Raw genomic sequence first — 24,071 nt, forward strand, 5'->3', positions numbered from 1 at the left:
AAATCGAGTCAGGGCTGAGGATTGAGGTGCTAAATATGTACAACGATACGATGCCGCGAGCATCCACAGTCCAGGGTCTTGGAATACGAGCTTAAGCCTCAACCTCTCTCCGCATCGTTACATCTGCACTATTATTCCCCGTCATGTGACTATGGAGAGACCAGAGAGGGCAAGACACAAGAAACAAGACAGGCTACGTCAATACGAGCTTTTTCGAACAACGAGGGTAATATGGCCTAAGACCACCAATAGTAGAGGACTAGGTTAGCCAAGTTCGGTCAGGCCATCATCGGGTTGACTTGACAGCATGGCAAAGACTTCTTCGATTCGATGATGATGGTTGGTTTTTGTTGAACAACAAGATCCTCCGTGTATAAAACACCAGTCGAGCCCTCCTGTTCATCTCTTTCCCATTCAGTCACTCTCATCCACATCATCAAGATCATCACTCATCATTATCATCATCAACATCATTCGCTACCGTATTACCAACATATCCAATAATCATTAATACCAGTAATCTCTTACTCACACCAAGCACCACCACCACAACCGCCAAAATGCAGTTCACAACCCTCCTCCTCAGCACCCTCCTCACCACCACCACCACCCTCGCAGCCCCCACCCCCGCCACCGCCTCCAAGTCCGCCGTAGCCGACGTCCCGCAATGGACCCTCGAGGCCTTCCAGCGCGTGTGCGACGCCGCCGACACAAGCTGCACCTGGTCCTTCACGATCAACACGCACCTCGCCGGCGCCGCCAGCACGCCCTGCTCCTTCGTCGTCAAGGCGGGCGCCAAGCCCGCGAGCCACACCGACTCCGCCGGCAACGCCTGCGGCAAGTACACCGTGGGCAGCGGCTGGAGCGACCAGTTCGGTCCCGAGAACGGCTTCACCACCCTCAGCCTCGTCGACAACGAGCAGAAGCTCATCACCTGGCCCTCCTACACCGATAAGGCGCTTGCCGGTGGCGCGCCCGTCACCCCCGACTTGAGCTGGCCTCCTACCCAGCTTACCTTCTAGATTATCCGCACTTAGGATAAGATAGGATGGGATGGGCTGAAGAATAGGATTGATTTGATGGGTTGACTGGATATCACGAAAGGAAAGGAAAAGAAAGCGCGTCGGGTTTCAGGGGTTGGGGAGTGTAATGAACATACGAGGCACGGTGTAATACAAGTCGCCAATGTTTAATATTTAGTACATAGCAGCATAGCCTGGGTCACACACACACACATATATGCCTATATATAAAAAAGCGGATTCACTCTTTAACAATCTCATCATATCACGATAATAGTGAAAGTCGTTCATCTTTGTTTATAAAATCATTTCTATCTTATGTAAATGCCGTTCAAAGGGTATCGTACTGTGTATCATGAATCTAAATATCCCGTAAAACCGCACCGAAATATCCAACCTGCGCTTTTTCCAAGCAACTACCTCCTACCAGTGTGTCCTGTGCTGCCCTGTCCGGTTCCATCCCTTCTAAACCTCATCCGCAAAGGGGTCCACCTTGTACACGCTCCTAGCATCCCGAAAGTCCTGCTTGAACCTGTGCGCCGTGAGCCTCGCCGCGAAGATGATCTCCCACTGCCAGAACCACATGGCCTTATCTTCGACCCAAGTGTCGAGGATCTCATCTCCGCCCTCTGGCGTGTTCCATACCCAGATCTTGGAGGCGTTCTCTTCGGTCAGGCTTTGGACTAGGCCCGCTGGTTCGGGGACGGGGACGGGGACCTCGGGTTGACTGGGCGTATCTGGAACCCGGGATGTACTGGCTGCAGCCTCTGCCACGGGTGTGGCTGGCTGCTCGGGAATTGGTGTAGCACCGAAAGATGCGTCAGGCGGGTCACTGTTACCACCGTCGAGGTCTATAAACTCGAATATTGAGCTTTCGGGGGAAAGAGGAGGTGAGGGTGTGCGTCGGGGTGATGCTGGCACATTTTCTGGTGACGTTGCCGTCGCAGTCACTTGCTGCTCTATTACTTGCTGGACAGCCAATGCCTCGAGTTCTTCCTCCACGTCATCTGCCCATGAAAATGAAAACGGCTCAGGTCTTGTCGGTAGCGGTGACAGTGGAATCATGCTTGTACCAGATGCCATGTCTGTAGCATCTGGCATATCTATATCATTGGTAGCAGCAGGATTGACACTGCTGCTAGTTTCCGCTTGGCCGTTGCCATCTATCAGAAAGCCGTTGTTGTCGTATTTCACGGCTTCTTCAGTGACGGGCGATTCATCACCCACAGTAGCTCCAGTAGAACTCGCATCACTCTCTTTCCCAGGGGAACCCACGTTGAACAAGTCATCGAAGAAATCGTCGACACTGGTGTATTTGCCTGCTATTATGCAGTCCATTTCGTCTTCGGTGATCCTGTTGTCTTTCACGAGTTGTCTCAGGTAACTCTCGCTAACCGGTTTGACTCTCCTCATGATTTCCTCGACGGCGTAAGTATCATCTACAGTCGCTAGCTCAGGTTTTCCCATTGCTTCGCGTAGCTGTGCCAACGATATCTTTAAAATATCAAGGTAGTATCTTCGGGCGTCCACAAATACTTGCTTGCCTGCAGGATCGCCCCAAGAGAAGAACTTGATGTCTTGTTGTAAGCGAGCTTGTATGCCCGCTATTTTGGCGATCTTCATGCGGAAATTATAAATTAAAAAGTCGGTTAATGAGACAAAATCCATTGCAACGGTATTGGTGGTATATATGTGGGTTTGCAGTTTTGTATAGTATAGTTGACTCCTTTATGTTGTGTGTTCCTGACTTGGGATGAATTCTTGAAGGGAAAACAGCCGGTTTAAGAAGACGTAGGGAATTCTTTCCCCGATTTAAGTAGTCACAGCTTTTGCAAGAGAAAGGCATTTGGCTTCCTCTCTATTTAAACTGTGAGTCGGTCAAAGTTTGGTTAAAATCAACCACGAGAGAATAGATCATCCTCTCTCGTCAGCACTGTACTGATATTGTATTAGAACGTGCTTAATGGCGTTTGTGTGAACTTAAACAATAGTATTGTACTTTTGTCCCGGCACCACGTGTAGATAAAATAAATAATGATGAACAATGACACTTGCGTGTGCCATGCCCTTATGCTCGGATACCATCTTTGTCTCCATATGATAAAGGGGGGTGAATGGTTTGGCACAAGGAGCAATGAACAAAACTGGTAGGCTGCCACCGCAGACAGGAGCTGGGCTTGGAAAATAGTAGATTGGATTGAAAGACTGCATTGATGCTTTTCTGGAATCTTTCAGCAACACCCATACCTTCCAAGCTGGAAGGTAATGTCAATAAGCTTCGATAATGGGGGCTACGCAGTTGCCTTAGTAGCATACCTACCCGGATACCTAAGGGATCAACTTAGGCAGTAAGGTTAAGCATCACGTCTCAAGGTCGATGCTAAGAGGCTGACTTTGGCTCCTACTTGCCTAATATTTGATATACGGTCATATACCCATAAACAATCAGGGAACTAGGGCAATTGCTAAATCTAACACATAGGTAAAGTCAAAGACAGAGCATCCTGGGATTGCCAGTCAAACTTGGATCAGTGCCAGTGGTCAAGGCTAAGTAAAGACATCAGACCTCTTATATTATGATTACATTGAAGTCTTTGAGGAAGCTCACGATAGTTTAGATTTCTTACATTATGGCCCATGTGGTGATTTGGGTTAGGTATAAATAAACATTGAACCTTCATACATAGTAGTTAGTAGTTACTCTAGGTAGGTAGGTTAAGAAACTATCCATCTAATGTTGGCTTGGACTTGATGGTAGGATGAAGCTGCAAGGTACCAAGGTTTGCCAAATTATTTGGAAACTTTGAAGTTGCGATGTCATTTGAGACTTTGAATATTATGTAATTGTTGGTATAAGTACAGTGACGCAATATGTGTTTACACCATGTAATTCCTTGGCCTTTTAAACTCTTAAAAAACCTGTTGCTGGCACAGTTTCATCGTTCTTTCACTCCCTAAATCGGGCCAGACGTTCCTACTTGTCCTACACTACACCCTTTGCCGAGCCAGCAAAGCAAGTGGGGTATTTGCAGCACTGTAACTGGCTAAGAAGCTGGGCTGAATCAGATCCATTCATTGAATTGTTTGCTGGCAGGGAATTAGTGAGATGAGACGTCACAGCTAGACGCTACAGACGCTACAGACGCTACAGAATAAAATAAGGATAAAACACCACGCGATAATCAAGTTCAGGACCCTCTTCTTCCTTCTTTTGGATTTCTAGGTACATTACATAGTACAAACCAGTGTACATAATACATACCTAGTATTGATGTATTGCATTTGATTTGTTGCCATATCCATTTCCGACGCCATTTTCTTGTTTATACTCCAACCTTGAACTTAACATTGAAATAACCTCATAGTCATCAATACCTACCACATACCTACATAGTAGGTGCTATGTACTAATCGTACATACTCACTCGTTTTTTGTCTCACAACTCCCAAATCAAACTCTGTATGACCACTTTTATGATACAGTTATTGTCTGAAGAATAAAGCAAAGCAAAGCGAGCAATTTGTTGGTCATTATTATGGCGGAGACAACGCCCCTCCCACCAACCGAGTCCATTCACCAAGCAGGCGGCGGCCAACCGGGTGGCGAAGATCGTACTATCAAAGAAGTCAAATCTACCGTCTTACGATACTTGGAGGATATTTATTCTAAGCATGCATCTCCCGCCGATAAGAAATGGCACAAGGACTCTATTATCGAGTTCCTGCATCACTCACAGGCCGACAAGGTCACAGATCCATCCGGTCATATCGCTTCTCGGGATGATCTCGACTTTGCCAGCTTCCTGCACTACATGACTTCTGCCACCGCTAATGCACAAGCACCACCGTCAGACCAGGACCTGTCCTGGCCACTAGCTAGCTACTTTATCAGCTCCAGTCACAATACCTACCTAACAGGCAACCAGCTTAACAGCCACTCTGACGCCGATGCCTACAGGAACGTTTTGCTTCGCGGCTGCCGGTGTGTCGAGATTGATGTTTGGGATGGCGACGACTCTGATTCCGAAGTGTCGGATAGTTCCGATAGTAGCGTGGACGAAGACGCCAAGGAGATTAAGGCTATCAGGAAAGCTAGCCGTAGAGAAAAGCTTGCCTCGAAGCTACCGAAATCTATTGGCAGTCGGTTGAGCAAGAGAATCACCGGAAAGAAAGAGGAGCAGCTTAGTTCAACCGAGAATAAAGAAGGGACAGCTACTGATGGAACAGCGCCGCTGAAGAAATCGCCTAGTCCCCAAGCAGGAATCGTCGAGCCTAGGGTCTTGCATGGCTACACACTCACCAAAGAAGTTTCATTCCGCAAAGTCTGCGAGGCTATCCGAGACAGCGCATTTATCGTCTCTGACTTGCCGGTTATAGTAAGTTTGGAAGTTCACTGCTGCGAGCAGCAACAAGACGCTATGGTCCGGATCATCAACGATGTCTGGGCTGGCTTCCTGCTGCCTCAGCCTCCCGATAACACTAAGTTCCTTCCTGCTCCAGGTGACCTACGCAACAAGATCCTCGTCAAGGTCAAATACGCACCTCCCGATGCGCTTGGGGCGGCCACTGATGAGATATCAAACGACCGTCTACCACCCACTGCCAAGACAACAACATCGGGCACGGCGCAAAAGCAAGTCAAGAAAGCCTCCAAGATTATACAGGCTCTGTCTGCGCTAGGTGTCTACACGCGAGGCGTTTCCTTTAAATCTCTTTCTCAGCCTGAGGCTTCAATGCCGACACACATATTCTCCCTTTCGGAAGGCGGCGTAGCGGAGGTGCACGAAAGCGAAGCAGCTAAGCTATTCGAACATAATCGCGAGTATCTCATGCGTACCTATCCTTCCGGCATGCGAATCGGGTCATCAAACTTGGACGCGCCAACATTCTGGCGCAAGGGGATCCAGATTGTAGCGCTCAACTGGCAGAAATGGGACGAAGGCATGATGCTAAATGAGGGCTTATTCGCCGGCACGGGGGGATATGTTTTGAAGCCAGAGGGTTACCGGGGTAGGAAACCCGTCACCATTATCAGCGAAGAAAGCGGAGAAGGAGAAGGAAAGGAAGAACAAGCCGCACCGATCCCCGCCCCCGAAATGATCAGGCACCAGACTCTCGACCTTCGTATCACCGTGTTCGCTGCGCAGGACCTACCGATGCCCGAAGAAGATGATAAGGAAAGCGGGTTCAAGCCCTATGTTAAAGTCGAGCTACACACGGAACCACCGCACGATGCACACCTCTCTGTCACCGGCACCCATGTGACAGCCGCTGCTGGGGGTAATGGCACGCGGGCCAAGGAAGGCGAGTACAAGGCGCGAACCAAAACGCAGCGCGGCATAAATCCCGACTTCAAAGCCGAGGCGCTAGATGTGGCTAAGGGGATCACCGGCGTCGTGCCCGAGCTCACGTTCGTGCGCTTCCTCGTCAAGGACGACGAAATCGGCCGCGATGACCTAGCCGCCTGGGCTTGTATCCGTGTCGATAGACTTCGAACAGGGTATAGGTTCGTTCATTTGCTAGACAAAGAGGGCCAGGAGAGCAATGGCGTGGTACTTGTGAAGGTCGACAAAAAACTCACGTAGGGTGTGGGTTCCGCGTCGACTCCACAAGTGAGCGACAGTAAACATGGCCGATTTAGCAAATTTGGGTGTTGCCGTGAGAAATGTGGTTTGATGTAGGCACGGAACAGTGTGTTGCCTACCCACATCATCATCATATGCCTAAAAGCATATCATAGCAAAATTTTTGGGTTGCTTTCCTCTTTCATGGTGGGCGATGTCGAGCAAGCGGGTATATAGTTGGTGGTAGCAGATTGGGACATGAAGAGAAGAAAATTAGTTTGATGGTTGATAGATATCGTACCTACATTGGGTACTAGGTTAGGCTACTAGGCACTAATCTTGAGAGTATTTATGACTTTGCATCATGGGTATCACTTGAGACTATGAAATAACATGACTTAACTAGAGATTGACCACGAATAGCAGCCCCGGCCCCGGCCCCGGATCCAGCCCCCTTAATGCCAATCCCATGCCCTCCCTCTTTTCTCCCTTTCCATTTCCATCTCCTCATATCCCCAATTCTCACGTTCACGAACCCTTGTAATTCCCCAACTCCGGCTCAACCTCACTGTGATGATCCGTCGTCGATATAAGGCTAATCCTGTTCCACGCGCCTCTACCCTCCATGTTCGCCCGCGCGGCTCGGTAGGCGCGCAATCTAGTCGCGTACGCGTGGGTGGATAGGGATGAGGTTTGGGAATCGTGGAGGAGGAGGTGGTGGAGGGGGTCGTCGTCGTCTGTGTCGGATTCTGAGTCTGGTTTGGATTTGGGTTTGGGTTTGGCGATGGTAAAGGGAGTGGGAGTATAGTCGTGCTGGAAGGATTCGTAGTTGCGTTTGTTGAGGGTGGGCGGTGGTGATGGTGATGGTGATGGTGGTGGTGGCAGTGGCAGTGAGATATGCGAGTGAGGGGGCTGGAGTAGGGCATTGGGGACTGAGGGGTTGTTTTGTCCTGCTACGCGCGGGGTCTCTGCCGTCGGCGTGGTCTCCTTGTCATCAGTCATGCTGATATTTTTGGGGTGGTGAGATGATGACATAGGGCTCGAAAGCATCCCCAAACTAGATATCGTCGTGTGCTGAGACCCGTGTTCCCGGTCTTCACTCCCCGCTCTTAGCCTGCGCCTCTCTTCGAACTGTTCTTCCATTAGGAGGTCGTGTTTAAAGACGTCGCCAGAACAACAGTCCCCAAAGAGCCCTTGGATGCTGTGGCCTCTTTCCTCCCAACGCACAGGATCCACGGTGCACGGCCAGACATTCTTGGGTTTGAAGGTGTGGACCAAATGACGAAGTTCGGGTAGTGATGAGTGTCTGGCGTACGGAAAGACGATTTGCCTGGGTAGCAGGTTGCTTGGATCGCTATCCTCGACCTTCTTTGTCGGGTTTTGGATGTCTTTGGCCTTTTTGGCGAGGGTTTCGAAGATCTTCGCCGTGGATTCCTCTTTCTTGAAATCGGATAGGTCCATGTCGAGGCAGATGTCTCTAGACCCTAGTAGCATGCTCTCGAGAATATCCTTGATGCTATCTCTTACTTTGTCCAAGGATTGGTCGCCTTGGCTGTTTCTGCAAGGCATAAGTTGATGTACGTCTAAAGGATATGGATGTTACGGCTTACTTCTCGCACCAAGCCAAGATGTCGCCGATCTCAAGGCTCGGTTTATGTGTGAGGTCATCGCCACCACCGCCAATGCCTACCTCGACCATGTCCCGCCCTTCCTTAAGATGTGCGACGATTGGCTTGATCCAGACAATTGGCTTACTCTCCACGACGGCGCAAGCCGTGCCTTTTTCGCAGCTATGGATTCGTACGTCTTCATTTAGCGTCAGACACCCCTCGCGCTGATTGTTGCCGCACGTGAAGCCTGCAAGATAGGGGGCCTCTTTAGTCAAGTGCGTTTGGGCCGCGAAACGATTATCTTTGAGTTTTGTGGCCAGAGATTTAAATACCCCCATCTTGTACGTGTCCACATGAATCTTCAGAAAAGTCGTTAGCTATCGGACCTACTAGATTAAAGGAGCTTTACATGCCTTTGAATTCAGGGCTTTGGATAGAGCGACCCAAACCTCCTCGTACCTACGAAATTATTAGACACTTATGGTGGTTTAGGGGCTGATTCAACTTACCCGTAGGTCCATGCTTGCATAAAGAAGATGGTATCTTTCGGGTACCGTGCGACTTTCTCTAAAAGCTCACAAATGCCTTCAGCTTTGGATTGTAGTGGGAAGTTGTCTACAATGGAAGTATCAAGGTAGATACAATCGAGACACTTGATCCCCATTGAGTATTGCAGGATCGTCGGATTCCTGGCAATGGAATTAACCCACCACGGCTCACTTCTGATGTCTCCGGTATATAGGATAGCCTTGCCATCACCTTCGATCACTGCCGATGCTTGTTAATACTAGTCAATAGGTTTAGCCACAAGTCACACAAACGTACGAAACATTACAGCGCCAGAACAATGATTTGCATCTAGGAGCGTGACCTGGATAGTTCTACCAGGCTCTAGTTCAACCTCTGTGGGGGTATCCAGAGGGATAGGCTTAAGCACCTTGGCCAGGTGCTTGTACGTTTGCATCCGGGGATCTTCAAAGATCCCCTTGGCGTAGTTTAGACGACATGGATACTTTTCTAGTCGCAGCAGGATTTCCCGAGTTGCGGCTGAACAATAAACGCTATATTATCGGTGGTTAGAAGCGGGATAGCAATCGAGACACATCTGGGTGACTTACAAGGGACTTCGGAGCTTGTCAAGCCCAGCAAGATGATCGCTGTGCACGTGGCTGAGAAAACAGGCCAGCGGGGGCTGACGGTCGAAGCCCCGGAAGTAATCGATTCTGATGTCCGGGAACTCGTGGATGACGCCATTGAAGGTCGACATGTTGGGCCATGGACGAACTGAAGGGTTGTAGTAGGAGATATGAGTGAGGGAAATAAGCGGCGTCGGAGAAGATCATGGTCTAAAGTGAATTGAGGGTTACATAGGTATCAAAATGGGAGTTTAAGGAATGCCCTACTAGAGACAAAAGCTCGCAAACGGAAGCATTGAGGTTGCAGGTACTGTGTAGGCAGTACTCAGTGCTTAATGGTGTCGCTGGCTCGCTGCAGTGAATATTTACAGGTACTTGATATCCACTGTATAAGGTTCTATCAGTGGAGGTTACTAGCGCTTCCCTTAGCGTTGGATCTCATTAACTGCAGGTTGCCCCTGGGTCGGCACTCAATCCACTCCCAATCTTCATCCTTAATTGCTCAATTGTCATACAGCGTAAGCTGCAGACACCTACATACACGCCGTATTCATAATACGCTCTAACCTATCTATACCCATGCTAACATCAGATTTATTGTTCCAAAGTGGTATTCTTTCTAGAATTGACTCAGCCCTGCAGTGACTTTATTTATTGCTGAATTTCACACATCATGTCTACTCCTCCACCTTCTACCATCAAGTATCATACGCTTACTCACTTGATACTCACTTGATATTACCAACATGATGGATCTGATTCCTCCGAATAACCCATATGCCAATGGGGGAAAAGTTACAATCTCCCTAACGGGTACTCGAGAGACACTCATGGGACCCTTGATAGCTAGAGCTCGCGATGCCAACATGCCCAATTCCGTCCTCAATGATATCTATGCTGTCCAAGTCCTAGACCAGATCGACCACGACATTGAAAAGTTCAAGATCAATGATGAACAGGCCACTATGCACACTCTTCGTGTCTTACGCCTAGATCGCTGGACTCTTGAGTTTCTCGCAAATAATCCTGAAGCCACCGTTCTTCACCTAGCCTGTGGCCTTGGCAGTCGGTGGCATCGTCTCCAGACGGACCTGACCAACGTTCGGTGGATCGACGTCGACTACCCAGAAGTGGTCGAACTGCGGAGTAGGCTCATCCCATGTCCGACAGGCGACTACAACTTAATTGCTGCAGACGTAACCGAGGATGCATGGCTCGACCAAATCCCTGCTGATAGACCGACCGTTGTCATCTGCCAGGGGCTTCTTATGTATTTGGAGGAGGAGGCAGGAAAGCATTTGATTCGACGTTTAGTTAAGCACTTCAAGACGGGTCAGCTAATCCTTGATTTCGTTGGCACCATGATGGTGCCTCTACAAGGTTCGGTTGGAAACCTCACAGGCACAGGAGCGTCCTTGAGCTGGTGTCTTGACGAACCCAAGATACTAGAGACCTTGCACCCGCAGCTGGAAATGCTGGAATGCTTAGGGCTTAGCGAATTAGGCGATTACTCACGCATGCCCGCGGGCACCCGCTTGATGCTATCAACCTACTCACACCTGCCCTGGTTTCGGCATGTGAGCTCTTATGTGCGATTCAAATTCTAAGGCACTAGGCCGGGTATCTGCTTGATAGATGCCCGCCTAGGTACGTACATTGGCATTCAACTGGTATCATTACCTCAATTACATAAGGATTTTCTTTAGTCTTCTTACGGTCTTAATCTAAACTAAGTAGGGCTTCATATGTTCTCGATGCAAGAGCTATCTAGGTATCTACGGAATGGCAAAGGATCAACCCTCGGACAACTTTAATGGAAATCATCACGAAGTCTAAGAGATAAGGAGTCGTTAGCAACGTATTTCAATCCTGCTTGTCAATACAACTCTTCACAGAAAACAGCACAGTCTTCAATATTGTCTCCAATGTCAACTCCCCCTCTAAACCACTCCACGTAACCGGGGGTGCCTTATCTCTCATATCCAGCGCTTCGGTTTGAGTGTCATAAGAAAACCCCATAGCCAGCCGTGGCGACTCGTCATCATTGACCCGGAACATTTGCACGGAGACCTGGTACGCTGGCGCGTGTAGTTCGTCTAACCTACGCGCCGTCTGGATCAGCGCTTCCTTCGGGTTATCCTCACTAAAGCCGGCCGTGATCACGATGAGATTCAGTGGTTTTAGGTAGTGGCGCTGCCCAGTGGGTCCGTCGATGCTGGTCTGAAGTCCCATCTCGTAATCACGCATATAACTGTTCAAGATATAACCTAGCCGACGTCCGAGCCTACAGCTCCCGCGGGGGACCACCCTGGCAAAGATTCCAGCCACGTTGTCCCGCATCTCGATCGAACCACTCGCCTTTCGAATGTGCCGGTATCCGGAGCGGTCGTCTTCGGAGCCAAGGAACCCGGATAGGCGATGCCCGGGTGGCCGGTGGTTCACGAAAAAAACGTCGATGCCGTCAGAGTCATGCTCGTTGCAAATCGAAACGATGCTCTGAAGCAGCGCAGCTATCTCTGGCCAATACTCAAACATCCCCTCCGAGTCGTCAATGAGGAATACGGTGTCGAAGTGCCGAAGGAACGCGTATGTATCTTCAGGGGTGGTAAGATGCTCGGGCGTCAGCTTCGGGCCTGGTGCTACACATTCTTTATCGTCACTTTCGGAAGACGGAGAATTGGGATGTGGGTATTCCATCGTGATTATGCTTTCTCTGTTTGACTTTGATGGAGATACTAGATTGGAGTACTGGTCCGTGAAATACTGCCTGGGTACTTATACTACACATTTCTTTGTCCACGAATCTAGTATCATGAGTTGGTGATGCTTCTTTATCAAACGGCATAAGTGACAGGAGTATATTATTGTTTCACTTCTTCACTTTGCTGGCATCGCTTATTACCTACCTTAAAGGCCCCCTGGAGTTTGCAAAGGGAACGATTGAAGGAAGGAGATACTATGTCTTGTAGTCCGTGGCGGAATGACTTGGAATATATTATATATTGCAAGAAAAGAATAAGGGAGCGTTCAATGAAGAGCCAATCTTTATCTACCTCTTGCAGACATGTACCTAGGTAAGATTTCTCTGTGGCAAGGAAAGGGAATGATCGTGGTAAGTAGTGAGTTCGTGATACCTAGCACATATTGCCACTTTGTTCACATACATAAAGACGGCCAGATCTTGTAACCACCTCACCTCACCTCCAACTTCCAAAAAGCCTACTCCACAAAGCATCATCTCTCCAAAGTATGTCTCCGCCTTCAAAGCAGCATACATACATGTCTATTTGCAAACTGCTTTGATCACTTCGGAGCGCTGCGGGACACTGGGGCGATAATTCGCTATCCCTTACCACACAGCGGCATGAGAATTTATCGTAGAGCCACCTAGGTAATATTGTTGAAGAATAGCCCCTGGGCCATGGAAGGTCATACATATCTTAACAGTCTGATGGTGATAACTTGCAAGTTCAGCAAGATTGCCATATTAATCCCTGGTAACAAGACCTACACCGCCAAAGAATGGACTGAGGTTCTCCCCATAAGCCTATTGCAGTATGATTAGGGTAACCGGTTCAAAGCCATCTCAGATAGAGATTCCAAGTTGCGTTCCGAGATTTGGCAATGGCTGTTCAACCGGATAGGCATCCTCGTCGCTCTGCCCACTATCTACAACCCACAGACTGATGGGCTCAGCGAACGACGGAATCAGGCGGTCGAAATCTGGGTAAGAAGAGTAGTATTATAAATAGATGTGGCTTGAAATACCTACTTACTTTCATGAATATCTAGGGAGGCACTTTCATTCTGTTCTAATTTGAGAGGTCAACAGGCGATTTTGATCCAAATATATTTTCCCGAGGAGAATTATTGTGATCGTGCCTAGATATTGAATGGAACTTCAGTGTTCCCACACCTTCTTATACGATATCTACCTACGTAGGTAGCAAAATAGCAATCGTCTATACAAACCCGAGCTATCGATCAATCCGGTAGTTCGGATCCCAATATCGTATCCGGACCTTTACTGATTATCGCGATAGCTTCATTGGTGGCAACCAAGCCGCCAAGCTCTCGTACCTGGACTTACCTGGTCGCCAAGGTAACAGGGGGCAGGCAACATTTCTTGACCTTTTCTACAAAGATCCCCCAGATGGGAAGGCGATAAGCAATTCACTAAGGAACTTGCTGCCCCGCGGTAGCATCACAGCAGAGTAGCCTGCAGGTTTACAGAGGGGACCATGCAATTCGCAATTTGCGCGTCTATCGCGAACGAGCTCTGCCGAGCTTTTCGCTAACCTAGGTAGGTGAATGGGATAATGCATACAAAATATATATAAGAGGGACTGTCTTGCTTCGCATTAAGTCATGCTCTCTCTTCCCTCTTTGCCAACACCGGCTTCGTTCTTTTGCCCACCAACTTGCCAGCGGTGAGAGCTACTAACAAGCACCGTTCAATTGGTTCATAATGGAACTCAAAGCTCTGCTCCTCGCCGGAGCGCTGCTCCTACAAGGGCAATCCGCCATCGCGATAGAGCCGACGCGGCAGCCGCACCAACCGACCGGCAACGGCGACAAGATCCTGACATGGAACGAGACGATGGTGAACAACGAGTTCCGCGCGAGCTCCCGCTCCGTGAGCTGGCTGACCGGCGGTGAAGACGGCCAGTACATCTACAGCGGCGACGGCGGCGCGCTGGTCCTCGAGAACTTCATCACGGGCGAGAGCTCGACCTTCGTCGCCGCCGACCTGATCCCCGAGGGGCTGGTGGAATACTGGATCCGCCCAGACCTCGCCAAGGTGCTGTTCGCGACGAACTACACGAAGCAATACCGCCACTCCTACTTCGCCGACTACTCCGTCCTCGACGTCGCGACGGGCGAGGTGACGCCGCTGGTGGATGACCAGGCGGGCGACATCCAGTACGCAGAGTTTGCGCCGGCGGGCGACGCGATCGCCTTCGTGCGCGGCAACAACCTGTTCCTGAACAAGAACGGCGCCGTCTCCCAGATCACGGACGACGGGTCCGCGGACCTGTTCCACGGGGTGCCGGACTGGGTGTACGAGGAGGAGATCTTCGGCGACCGCTCCGCGCTCTGGTTCTCGCCCGACGGCGAGGTGCTCGCGTATCTCACGTTCAACGAGACCGGCGTCGAGACTTTCACGGTCCAGTACTTCATGGATAACCAGGACATCGCCCCCGTGTACCCGCATCTGCTCGACTTGCGGTACCCCAAGGTCGGCACGACGAACCCGACTGTGTCGTTGACGCTGCTGAGGATCGAGGGCGAGGAGAAGGTGGCGGTGCCGATTGACGCGTATCCGGCTGAGGATCTGGTCGTGGGCGAGATTGCGTGGGTCACGTCTGCCCATGGCAGCGTCATCTACCGTGCTTTCAACCGCGTGCAGGACACCTCCAAGCACGTGCGTGTGGATGTGGGCGACGCGATCACCACGGAAATCGTCAGGGAGCGAAACGGAACCGAGGGGTGGCTGGACAACGACATGGGGATCGAATTCGTCGGGCCTATAAACGGTTCGACCGGGGAATACTACCTCGACGTTTCCGACGAGTCTGGGTGGCAGCACATCTACCTCTACGCAGTTGACGGATCCAGCACCACGGCCCTCACCGAGGGAGAGTGGGAGGTAGCGCGCATCCTCAAGGTCGACACCGAGCGCGAGCTGGTGTACTACACGTCGACCCAAGCGGACAGCACCGAGCGCCACGTGTACTCCGTCTCCTACTCGAGCAAAGAATCGAAAGCCCTCGTCGACGACACCGTCCCCGCCGTCTGGAGCGCATCGTTCTCCTCCGGCGGGGGGTACTACATCCTCAGCTACTCCGGGCCGGACGTGCCGTACCAGGAACTGTACGCCATCAACGACACCGCGACGCCGCTGCGCACCATCACCTCCAACGAAGCGCTGTGGAACAAGCTGCAGGAGTACAACCTCCCGAACACGACCTACTTCACTCTCACCCACCCCGACGGCTACAGCCTCAACGTGAAGCAGCAGCTCCCGCCGAACTTCGACCCGTCGAAGAAGTACCCCGTGCTGTTCACGCCGTACGGCGGGCCGGGCTCGCAAGAAGTGTTGAAATCCTTCGACTCGATCGGCTGGGCCGCGTACATCGCCTCGGACCCCGAGCTCGGGTTCATCCAGTACACCGTCGACAACCGGGGCACGGGGTTCAAGGGGCGGGCGTTCCGCGCGCTCGTGGCCTCGCACCTCGGCGAGTTCGAGGCCGCCGACCAGATCTGGGCCGCGCAGCAGCTCGCCGCGCAGAACGCGTTCGTCGACGCGGGTAGGGTGGGGATCTTCGGGTGGTCGTACGGCGGGTACCTGTCCTCGAAGGTGCTGGAGGCGGACTCCGGCGTCTTCACGCTGGGCCTCATCGTCGCCCCCGTCAGCGACTGGCGCTTCTACGACAGCATGTACACGGAGCGGTACATGAAGACGACGCAGCTGAACCCGGAGGGCTACGCGCGGTCCGCGGTCCGCGGCGTCGAGGGGTTCGAGCATGTCGCGGGCGGGTTCGCCATCATGCACGGCCTCGGGGACGACAACGTGCACTACCAGAACTCGGCGGCGCTGGTGGATCTGCTGGTGGGGGCCGGGGTGTCGCCCGAGAAGATGCAGTGGAGGGTTTTCACGGACAGCGATCATGGGATCTCGTATCATGGCGCGTCGACGTATCTGTACAAGTTTATGACGGAGCTGCTGTTCCGCGAGAAGAGCAGGGAGAGTGGGGGGTTGGCGCATCAGTGGACGAGGAGGGCGAAGGGGTGGTTTGTGGGTTAGATGTAGGTTAGGTAAATGTAATATTTGCATATCAGGGCTGGGTATAAACTGTTTTCAGATAGCTCTAAGCAATATAAATAATTCGTAACTTAACACCGAGCGTCAGGGTCAATGGGCTTTCGTGCCGATTAGTCGCCCGCGACTTATATGAGATCTACTCGTGTTTTGCGAATTCTTCGATAATTATTCTCCTATTCTATTACTTTACAACGCCCCCGCCATGCTCCGGTATCCAATGGCTAATGCGATCAAGTCGATATTAACGTGGCGACAGAGTCTATTATATACACACCTAGCAACACCCCTACTCTATTTCGCCTGCTTCGTCTTCGTCGCCTGCTTCGCCTGTACAAACGCATTCTTCGTCTCCCTCGCGGACTGGTAAATCAGATAAATCGGAATGACGATCCAAAACGCGTTCATGAGCATATAGTAGCCCCAGAAGTACGCGCGCTCCGGGCGCGAGTACTCGATGCCCAAGAAGACCAGGTCAAAAGTGCAGATCCCGTAGTACAGCACGTCGCCGTACAGCTGGCCGAGACTGATGATGGACTGCAGGACGTGGCGCAGCGGGTGGTCGGCGACGATGAACCACGCGCACAGGAAGGAGAGAGGCCCCCAGAAGACGGCGGTGATGGTCTCCATGCACACGACGAAGGGGTCGGCGGTCAGGTACCGCGAGTCGGAGAGCGAGTACTCTTTCCAGAGCTGGGCGAGGACCGTGGAGCGCGTGGCAAGGTCTTGGTGGTAGAAGGCGAAGTAGCCTATACATGGATGTTTAGTTTCACAATTGCTCATCCCATGATGAAAGACGATGCATGCGACCCGACTTACCTTCCAGCCCGAGGTGTATGCACCCGCACAGCACAAACCACAGCGCGGTAAGCATTTCCCCTCTCGATATGTCCTTGCGCGTGTGTCGGATGTATTGCCACGTGGGCACGAGGATGCTGAGGATTGTGCCCGTGAAGATTCCGAGGATCTCGATCGTGGAGAGAGACTTTGCGACGTAGCCTGGGATGGCGACCCCGAGAGGATAGTAAGGGTGCAGAGCTGCCTCGGGAACGGCGCTTGTCACGGAATCGAGTATCGTGTCAGCCATGGTGAGTGGAGGTCTCGGAGTGTGATTGGGTACGTAGGTAGGGACGGGAGCCGAGGGATACTTTTGGCGGAGAGTTGAAGGAAGGAAGGGTCGTGGTCGTGGTCGTGAAGCTTCACGATGCTATTAATTGATTTTATTTTTTTGATTTATTTTTGTTCCTTAAATTTTTGTAACATTTAATTTGCCAAGCACCCAAGTACGCCCGTGGCCGGGGCAACAACGCGCTAATCCACACCTAATCTTAGCACACTGTTGAGGATTAAGCCCCACAAATGAGATGAAGAGAGCTGAGTTGGTACCTATCAATTAAGGATCTTGGATCCATTAGGTACTTCACCTGGGTCCCAGGTACGTAAAGCTAGCGTACCTGGCCACTGACATACAGCAGTGATAGTGATTCCTGCAGCTAACCTACAGGGTTTTACAGGGTTGAAATAGTTCCAAGGTTACCCCCTTTTATTCGTCAGCCCTCTCCTTTCTCAACACCCACCTCATACACTTTGCAGCGCTTTCAATTAGAAATATCTCCGTCAGCCATCGGAAAGGTCGATGTTTTTGTTTTTTCAAATTGTGTCGTAACTGAAGAACCTTTTGGTTTCATGATGAAATTATGCTAATAGTTACGACCCAGTTTACTAATATAAGGTGTAGAAGACGTTCCTTGCCGGCATCGCTCGTAGTCGGGCAATCTTGGTCTACAGAGCCAGGTGAAAGAAGAGCACCGTCAAGGTTCAGAAGCACTCAGGAGTAGTTATAACTCTCACGTGGATCAGTACCAAGAAGTGTTATGGCATAAAGCCCCCGACCGGCGACTTGACCGAAAGACAGCCAAGTGTGGTATGCCCGTTTATTGGATGTTATTATTATGTCGATCCCAACATACAGTTTTGAAGCTCACTAACCTAGCTGTTGGAGACCACACTAGCAATCACCTCTTTCAAAGGCCTATACGTATTAACTATATCAATCCACATCGAGATATTTCTTGATGAGGTACTCCAGCTCCTTGACGGTTAGTTGTCTTGTATCCTTCCCGGGAAAGTGAGCCGAGTTGATTATAAGCGTCTCGACAGAATAAAGTCGACTCCGGTCGTCAAATTCATCGACCCGTTCGCTGCGCTTCATGTGTTTCAAGTATTCCTCTTCATACTCCTGAAACTTCATATTGTGATGTCCGCAACTCCATATGCCCATCTCCTTCTCGTGATGCGCATAATATGAGCAAGCATCGAATATGTACAGATTATTCGTCTGTTTATCAGTCCCAATATTGGACTCTCACAGGTCGCCGTGGATGAGGCATGGCTTGATGGAACGCCCGTTGGCAGTCAAGGGGTCCAGCAGGCGAGATATAAGTCTTGAGAATGCTATATGCATTACATGGTCAAGATCTTTCCAGAAGCCGTTTATCTCTGTGTCTAGTTCATAGACGCCGCGTAGTAGCTTGATGATAAACGTATTTAGAGGCAGTTTCCCATCGAAAGTAGTAACATGAAACCCGAAACAGCCATTAGGCGACTTGCTTTTCCGATGGTGTTGGGCCAGTTTCTCGCCTAACCGAACGGCATCAGGGGGCGGGTGGTGAATGTTGACAGAATCACAGAGGAAGAAGTGGGCATCTTCCCTCTCTCATATTTGCCGTATCCGTGAGGCTGCGGTGCGAAGTCCGGCGATGTAGTATAAATCTCGCGCATTGCCATGTACTCCCCAAGAACCCGCTTAGCCGCGTCCGCTGATCTCACGGTCTATCCCTTGGTTTCTCCGGTTAGCTATCTGAGTGCTTGATTTGATATTCGGCTATGTCCAGTATTTATAGAAATGGGGATACTAGCCTTGAGGAAGTAGTCCCTCGTATAGCCGTTCGCATCTTGCGTCTTAACAGTGAGGGAAGAGGCCCGGTCTGATGCCTGAAGCTGCTCTACACCTATGATCTTCTTATCGTTCAACACTGGGAACATTGTTGTTAGTTGTGCGTACGGATATGTCTTTCGTAGTTCATGGGTGTTGATAACTACCTAATGTATACAGCACCTTTGATAATAGCAGGGTCAAGCTCGACTGATACACTCATTTTGTGACATAGATATTAGCCATCTGTATTATATCTGGTTAGGTAGTAAGGAATAAGTGCATAGATCTCAGGCTGCCTCATCATATATACCTCTATGAAGACACAAGAAATACCTCCATATCCTTACCAGCACCAGAAAGTCACGCGGACAGTAAGCCAGGGATAGCAGCAATAGCCGTTAACAACAGGGCTGGTCAGCATATTGCATATGTTAATGAGGGTGGGGCAATAGAGCTCTTTGACCCGACAAGCAATACCCGACAAATCATTGCCCAAGTACCATACCTAGAGGATGAACATTACATGTCTAACGTGGAACCGAAGTCATGATCAACTCGCATTCTCTCTCCGGGACGGGTCGATCACTGTTATAAATAGGGTCACTGCAAGGAGCGTAGGGCGGCTGGAGACGTTTGCTAGAGATGTTTATAGAGAGACGGGATCGCACACAGAATGTGGTCATACACGGCAACTGTTCTTTGACGATAGTGGCAAGCTGCTCCTCGTCTACGGAGATAGGAAGACACAAGTACTTACTCTACCAGGAGGACAAGTGACAGCCGAGAGTGAGACGCCAGGGGGAGAAACATCACAATGGAGACAACACCCCTCGAGATCTAATTTGCTACTTAACATCAGGATTGAGCGTGTATCAGTCTTTACATGGAAGCTACACGAAGAGCAGTCGAATCCCCTTAATTATATGTCCGAATTATCTGAATCACTTACAATTGATGCAACATACCAAAGTTACCACTCGCGTCTACTCCTCCTACGGACTAGAAAGTTAGAATTCAGTCGCGTTCATCACAGTTTTATGCTCCTACCCACAACAGCTTCAGGAAGGAAGGCCTTACAGAGAGTCCGGCTTCCATCACACCCCTCAAGCTCTCCGAAAGGGTCACCCAAGCAGTTACGTATCCCTTAGGCTTGTTAGCTGATGGTCGCATGGCATTTATAGACAGTAGCCTTTGGGTCTGCACAACACATGTTGCCGTGATAACAGCAACCCTGGGGGACGTGACAAAACACTTCTTTATACCGCATGATTGGGTCACGAGCTCTGGCCTGAGGCTCTGCCAGTTGCTGCCAGATGGAACGGTTTATCTGTCCGAGCAAGGGAGAGGTGGCGGTGATCAAGAATGATGTAGTGGAATGGTGAGGCAACGGAGTACGCAAGATTCCCAGTCAGTAGGATAAGGCATTCACTACTACAGCAATGAAGATTAGAAAACTTTCATAGATAGTGGGACTATTAATGAGTGCACCTTGTTACTTACTTGTTGCTTAGGCATGGTGGGACTCGGCCTTCCGACAGCTGGTGTTGAGATACTCGTTCATACCTACTCTTCAAGTACCTACCTACCTCTTGCATTACACACCGAAAACTTGGCCCCCATACCTTGGATGACATACCACTTGATAGCCTTATCCACGGCATAGTAAGCAGCAACTAGCGGTGGAGCCAAGTGCAGAACGGCGTCGTGTGCAACAAACCCTAACCACTTCTTGATTATTTGCAATGGTGGTATACAGGATGATGCGCTTCTAGGGGTAGACACAAGGTGCGTTGGCCCCAGGTATATTTCTTAGAATATATAAGAAGTTACTCATTCCATGCTACGTCCCACAAGGATAATGGCTTGGTGGTTTTGAGAATACAACCAGGAAAACATATAGGCATTTGAGGTTCTCCCAAGCTACTGTCCGTATCTACAAACAAGGAGCTCGTCGCTCTACGGTATTTGCGATTGATGGAAATCTACCTAGGTACCTACCGAAGGTCTTGTTTCCCAAGCTGAGCCAAGTTCTGTTTACCCTAACTAGGTACTTTGAGCCGAGGCTCTGTGAAACAAGAGATATGGGAGTAGGACAGCCTCAGGAGCATCGACTCAGAGAACGGATGACGAGGTTAATCTATGCACTCATACCTACACCGGGGGTTATCGGCGAGATAAGCGGTTAGAGAGAGGCGTCGTTATGCCTGAGAATGTACCTAGGTATATACCGGGTAGCTTTCATGTGAAGGGGGCTACAACGTCGGTCGCGCTTAATAAAGGGGGCTGCTCATCATTTGGTGATGGGATCTTTCACCTCCAAGCTAGATACCTATATATAGCTTTCGGGGCAAGTAGCGTGGTAACATGACAGCCTAAAAGTAGATGACTTATTACATGTAGGAATTATGCGTTACACGACCTCAATATTAGTTGTCTTGTTGTCTTGACTTTAAGGGGCAAAATAGGGGTATTTGCACAGTCATCCTAGGACAGTACGTACTAGTGTACTGCGATAGGTAGTACGCACGGTGTGGAGCATTGCCCTTTTATCTTTAATTCTTAAGGTGCGCCATATCAACGAAACCGCCAACCCGCCAAAACATAAAAAAAAAGCACGTGGTACACGGCTTATCTTACAAATTTATATGGTAATAAATGTACCTTGCGCCCACACCATATATACCACCATTAAAGACTTTGGATATTTGACAAAACTTATTCTGAATAGTCAATATATATATATAATTAATTAAATAGGTAAACAACAGCTCAACAACGGCTGAACAACGGCTGAACAACAGCTCAACAACGGGTCAACAACAGCTCAACAATGGGTCAACAACGGGTCAACAACAGCCCTGAAGGTCTCTGTAGTTGTTATTCTAGCCTCTAGCTGCTTAAGTAGCTGTTTAGGAGGTATCTTAGAGGCTTGTAGCATACGTAGGCACCTAAATACATACCTAGCCACCTATGTAATTGGGCTGTTGTTCAGCTGTTGTTGAGCTGTTGTTGACCCGTTGTTCACCCGTTGTTCACCCGTTGTTCAGCTGTTGTTTACCTCTCTAATTAATTGTATATATATATTGACTATTCAGAATAAGTTTTATCAAATATCTAGAGGCTTTGATGGTGGTATATAAGATGGTATATATGGTGGTATATATGGTGGTATATGGTAGGTTATGTAGCATTATTCCTCCTTGTAAAGGTACATCTATTACCATATAAATTTGTATGGCGAGCCTTGTACCTTGTGCTTATATAATCAATATTTTTAATGTTTTGGCGGGTTGGCGGTTTCAATTGATTTGGCCCACCGTCATTCTTCCAAGGCTTTTTTTTTAACTCTTTAGTTTTTGCTGCACGTGAAAATCGCAAAGAATAAAGAAAGAGAAAAAGAGAAAAAGAGAAGAAAAAAGAAGAAAAAAGGAATTATAGGAAATACTGGCTAGTCACAAACCCCATGGAGCCAGACATCGCAGGTTTCTTCCAGGAACCGGCTGACTACTACCCGCCCTCGCCACCTCCCACGTCACAGGTCTACACACTACAGTCTGGCAAGACCATCACGCTCCATCTGGTAGGACACAGCCCCCTGGAGGCACACCACCTCTGGAATGGCAGCCGCATTATATCGCAGTACTTCGAGACCCACCCATCCGAGGTCCAGGGCCGGACTGTGCTCGAGCTCGGCGCTGGCGCCGGGCTGCCCAGCATAGTGTGCGCTATTTTGGGGGCCCAGAAGACTGTGGTCACGGACTATCCCGACCCCGATCTCGTCGTCAATATGAAGAAAAACATCCTGGGCTGCGAGTTGATTCCAGTGGCAGACAACGGCGATGTCGATAAGTCCGCTGCGATAGTCGCGGATGGCTACGTCTGGGGCGCCGACCCGACGCATCTGCTGGCGCACCTCGAGCCCGTCAAGCGGGACAAGTTCGACGTGCTGATCCTGGCGGACCTGCTCTTCCGGCACTCGGAGCACGGGAACATGATCAGGAGCATCGAGGCGACGATGAGCCGAAAAGGGACGAGCAAGGCGTTCGTGTGCTTCACGAGCTACCGCCCGTGGCTGCAGCACAAGGACCTCGCGTTCTTCGAGCTCGCGCGGGAGAGGGGGTTCCGGGTCGAGAAGATCCTGGAGGAGAAGATGAGCAAGGCGATGTTCGAGAATGATCCCGGCGACGAGGAAGTAAGGAAGACGGTCACGGCGTTTACGCTGCGCTGGCCGGATGAGATGTGCATGTAAGCCTGTCTGCCTACCTAGTCTACGGTGCAGCGCAGGTGGAATATTGTCTATTACTGCCTCTTTTCGTCGATACCTCCTCGAGAGCTTACAAGACCATGCCTATTGAATTACTAGAGGCTACCCAAAGATGGTCCCTCGTATGATGGATGCCGGCTACGTGCCATCTTACCGAACATGCCATCCTATTGTCCACTTGCATCGCATCATGAGCGATATCATTAAAATACCCAATACACGATTTCACTGCCCAGTCTCGTCATTATGCAGCCATCTTTTTAAATCTGGGAGGCCCTCATGATTCATTGTTGATCTTCCATTGCTCTGCGTTCTGCGCGGCTGGGGGGCAAAACTTATATTAAGACTTGCAATGTCTCCTGACCAGCCTCAATTGAAAATTACCTAGGTATGTGGGAAAAGACAGCGAGACCCTAGGTATGTAACATAAATATTGGAATTACGCCTCGAGAGGGCTGTTCAGGTGTCTTGTTTTCTGCACCTCGTTTGGCGTTTTTGGGTTGCGCTGGGTGGATCTGCAGAGGAGGCGGTGCATGCATGCATGCAAGTAAGTCGAGTGCTTTGCTTCATTCTCCAGCCCGTCATCAACTCCGGATTCCCCATGAGTTATTTACTACTACAGAGGAAGTCTGGTTTTGAAACCCCCTCCACGGATTACATGCATTTTATCTGTCGCCTAGGATATGTCAGTGAGCCTCACATGGACAAGTGCAT

General features: G+C 50.0%; 10 protein-coding genes across 10 annotated transcripts; 5 read left to right on the top strand and 5 right to left on the bottom strand.

Annotated features, from left to right (window-relative positions):
• Positions 1–560: 560 nt before the first annotated feature.
• On the top strand, positions 561–1,022 carry GGS25DRAFT_521144 (small secreted protein; the record flags this gene model as incomplete). The annotated part of the gene is made up of 1 exon (XM_049264002.1): positions 561–1,022. One exon carries the CDS (start codon positions 561–563, stop codon positions 1,020–1,022), a length of 462 nt encoding a protein of 153 aa, XP_049118317.1.
• Positions 1,023–1,358: 336 nt separating this feature from the next.
• GGS25DRAFT_257001 (uncharacterized protein) lies at positions 1,359–2,835 on the bottom strand. Its single transcript, XM_049257243.1, has one exon. The coding sequence runs from the start codon at positions 2,688–2,690 to the stop codon at positions 1,488–1,490; it is 1,203 nt and encodes a 400-aa protein (XP_049118318.1). The 5' UTR covers positions 2,691–2,835; the 3' UTR covers positions 1,359–1,487.
• Positions 2,836–4,417: 1,582 nt separating this feature from the next.
• On the top strand, positions 4,418–7,058 carry GGS25DRAFT_257018 (PLC-like phosphodiesterase). Its single transcript, XM_049257245.1, has one exon. The coding sequence runs from the start codon at positions 4,559–4,561 to the stop codon at positions 6,605–6,607; it is 2,049 nt and encodes a 682-aa protein (XP_049118319.1). The 5' UTR covers positions 4,418–4,558; the 3' UTR covers positions 6,608–7,058.
• A 1-nt stretch (position 7,059) lies between these two features.
• Positions 7,060–9,681, bottom strand: GGS25DRAFT_257017 (Metallo-hydrolase/oxidoreductase). Its single transcript, XM_049257244.1, has 6 exons — positions 9,315–9,681; positions 9,022–9,257; positions 8,706–8,964; positions 8,610–8,655; positions 8,197–8,555; positions 7,060–8,144 (listed from the first exon to the last, which is right to left on the bottom strand). The coding sequence occupies exons 1-6, from the start codon at positions 9,461–9,463 to the stop codon at positions 7,115–7,117; spliced, it is 2,079 nt and encodes a 692-aa protein (XP_049118320.1). The 5' UTR covers positions 9,464–9,681; the 3' UTR covers positions 7,060–7,114.
• Positions 9,682–9,743: 62 nt separating this feature from the next.
• Positions 9,744–11,067, top strand: GGS25DRAFT_257031 (putative polyketide synthase protein). The gene has a single exon (XM_049257246.1). The coding sequence runs from the start codon at positions 10,079–10,081 to the stop codon at positions 10,937–10,939; it is 861 nt and encodes a 286-aa protein (XP_049118321.1). The 5' UTR covers positions 9,744–10,078; the 3' UTR covers positions 10,940–11,067.
• On the bottom strand, positions 11,068–12,519 carry GGS25DRAFT_257032 (uncharacterized protein). The gene has a single exon (XM_049257247.1). It carries the CDS (start codon positions 12,027–12,029, stop codon positions 11,196–11,198), a length of 834 nt encoding a protein of 277 aa, XP_049118322.1. The 5' UTR covers positions 12,030–12,519; the 3' UTR covers positions 11,068–11,195.
• Positions 12,520–13,675: 1,156 nt separating this feature from the next.
• GGS25DRAFT_257036 (dipeptidyl peptidase IV N-terminal region-domain-containing protein) lies at positions 13,676–16,295 on the top strand. The gene has a single exon (XM_049257248.1). It carries the CDS (start codon positions 13,801–13,803, stop codon positions 16,138–16,140), a length of 2,340 nt encoding a protein of 779 aa, XP_049118323.1. The 5' UTR covers positions 13,676–13,800; the 3' UTR covers positions 16,141–16,295.
• On the bottom strand, positions 16,295–17,507 carry GGS25DRAFT_257039 (3-beta-hydroxysteroid-Delta(8),Delta(7)-isomerase). Its single transcript, XM_049257249.1, has 2 exons — positions 16,975–17,507; positions 16,295–16,904 (listed from the first exon to the last, which is right to left on the bottom strand). The coding sequence occupies exons 1-2, from the start codon at positions 17,240–17,242 to the stop codon at positions 16,450–16,452; spliced, it is 723 nt and encodes a 240-aa protein (XP_049118324.1). The 5' UTR covers positions 17,243–17,507; the 3' UTR covers positions 16,295–16,449.
• Positions 17,508–18,205: 698 nt separating this feature from the next.
• On the bottom strand, positions 18,206–19,313 carry GGS25DRAFT_521152 (Fructosamine kinase-domain-containing protein; the record flags this gene model as incomplete). Its single annotated transcript, XM_049264003.1, has 4 exons — positions 18,206–18,356; positions 18,525–18,795; positions 19,071–19,190; positions 19,274–19,313. The coding sequence occupies 4 exons, from the start codon at positions 19,311–19,313 to the stop codon at positions 18,206–18,208; spliced, it is 582 nt and encodes a 193-aa protein (XP_049118325.1).
• Positions 19,314–22,417: 3,104 nt separating this feature from the next.
• GGS25DRAFT_257219 (uncharacterized protein) lies at positions 22,418–23,866 on the top strand. The gene has a single exon (XM_049257253.1). The coding sequence runs from the start codon at positions 22,557–22,559 to the stop codon at positions 23,340–23,342; it is 786 nt and encodes a 261-aa protein (XP_049118326.1). The 5' UTR covers positions 22,418–22,556; the 3' UTR covers positions 23,343–23,866.
• The last annotated feature ends 205 nt before the right edge of the window (positions 23,867–24,071 follow it).

Source organism: Hypoxylon fragiforme (assembly GCF_022984875.1).
Source record: "Hypoxylon fragiforme strain CBS 206.31 chromosome Unknown GGS25scaffold_4, whole genome shotgun sequence".
Classification (NCBI taxonomy): domain Eukaryota; kingdom Fungi; phylum Ascomycota; class Sordariomycetes; order Xylariales; family Hypoxylaceae; genus Hypoxylon; species Hypoxylon fragiforme.

Bases quoted from the DNA above. Each gene is read 5' to 3' on its own strand.
- GGS25DRAFT_257031 (XM_049257246.1), top strand. From the start codon at position 10,079: ATGATGGATCTGATTCCTCCGAATAACCCATATGCCAATGGGGGAAAA.
- GGS25DRAFT_257001 (XM_049257243.1), bottom strand. From the start codon at position 2,690: ATGGATTTTGTCTCATTAACCGACTTTTTAATTTATAATTTCCGCATG.
- GGS25DRAFT_257219 (XM_049257253.1), top strand. From the start codon at position 22,557: ATGGAGCCAGACATCGCAGGTTTCTTCCAGGAACCGGCTGACTACTAC.
- GGS25DRAFT_257018 (XM_049257245.1), top strand. From the start codon at position 4,559: ATGGCGGAGACAACGCCCCTCCCACCAACCGAGTCCATTCACCAAGCA.
- GGS25DRAFT_257039 (XM_049257249.1), bottom strand. From the start codon at position 17,242: ATGGCTGACACGATACTCGATTCCGTGACAAGCGCCGTTCCCGAGGCA. The intron at 16,905-16,974 runs GTAAGTCGGGTC...ATCCATGTATAG, and splicing joins CATACACCTCGGGCTGGAAG to GCTACTTCGCCTTCTACCAC.
- GGS25DRAFT_257036 (XM_049257248.1), top strand. From the start codon at position 13,801: ATGGAACTCAAAGCTCTGCTCCTCGCCGGAGCGCTGCTCCTACAAGGG.
- GGS25DRAFT_257032 (XM_049257247.1), bottom strand. From the start codon at position 12,029: ATGGAATACCCACATCCCAATTCTCCGTCTTCCGAAAGTGACGATAAA.
- GGS25DRAFT_257017 (XM_049257244.1), bottom strand. From the start codon at position 9,463: ATGTCGACCTTCAATGGCGTCATCCACGAGTTCCCGGACATCAGAATC. The intron at 8,965-9,021 runs GTACGTTTGTGT...AAGCATCGGCAG, and splicing joins TTCTGGCGCTGTAATGTTTC to TGATCGAAGGTGATGGCAAG. The intron at 8,145-8,196 runs GTAAGCCGTAAC...TATGCCTTGCAG, and splicing joins ATCTTGGCTTGGTGCGAGAA to AAACAGCCAAGGCGACCAAT.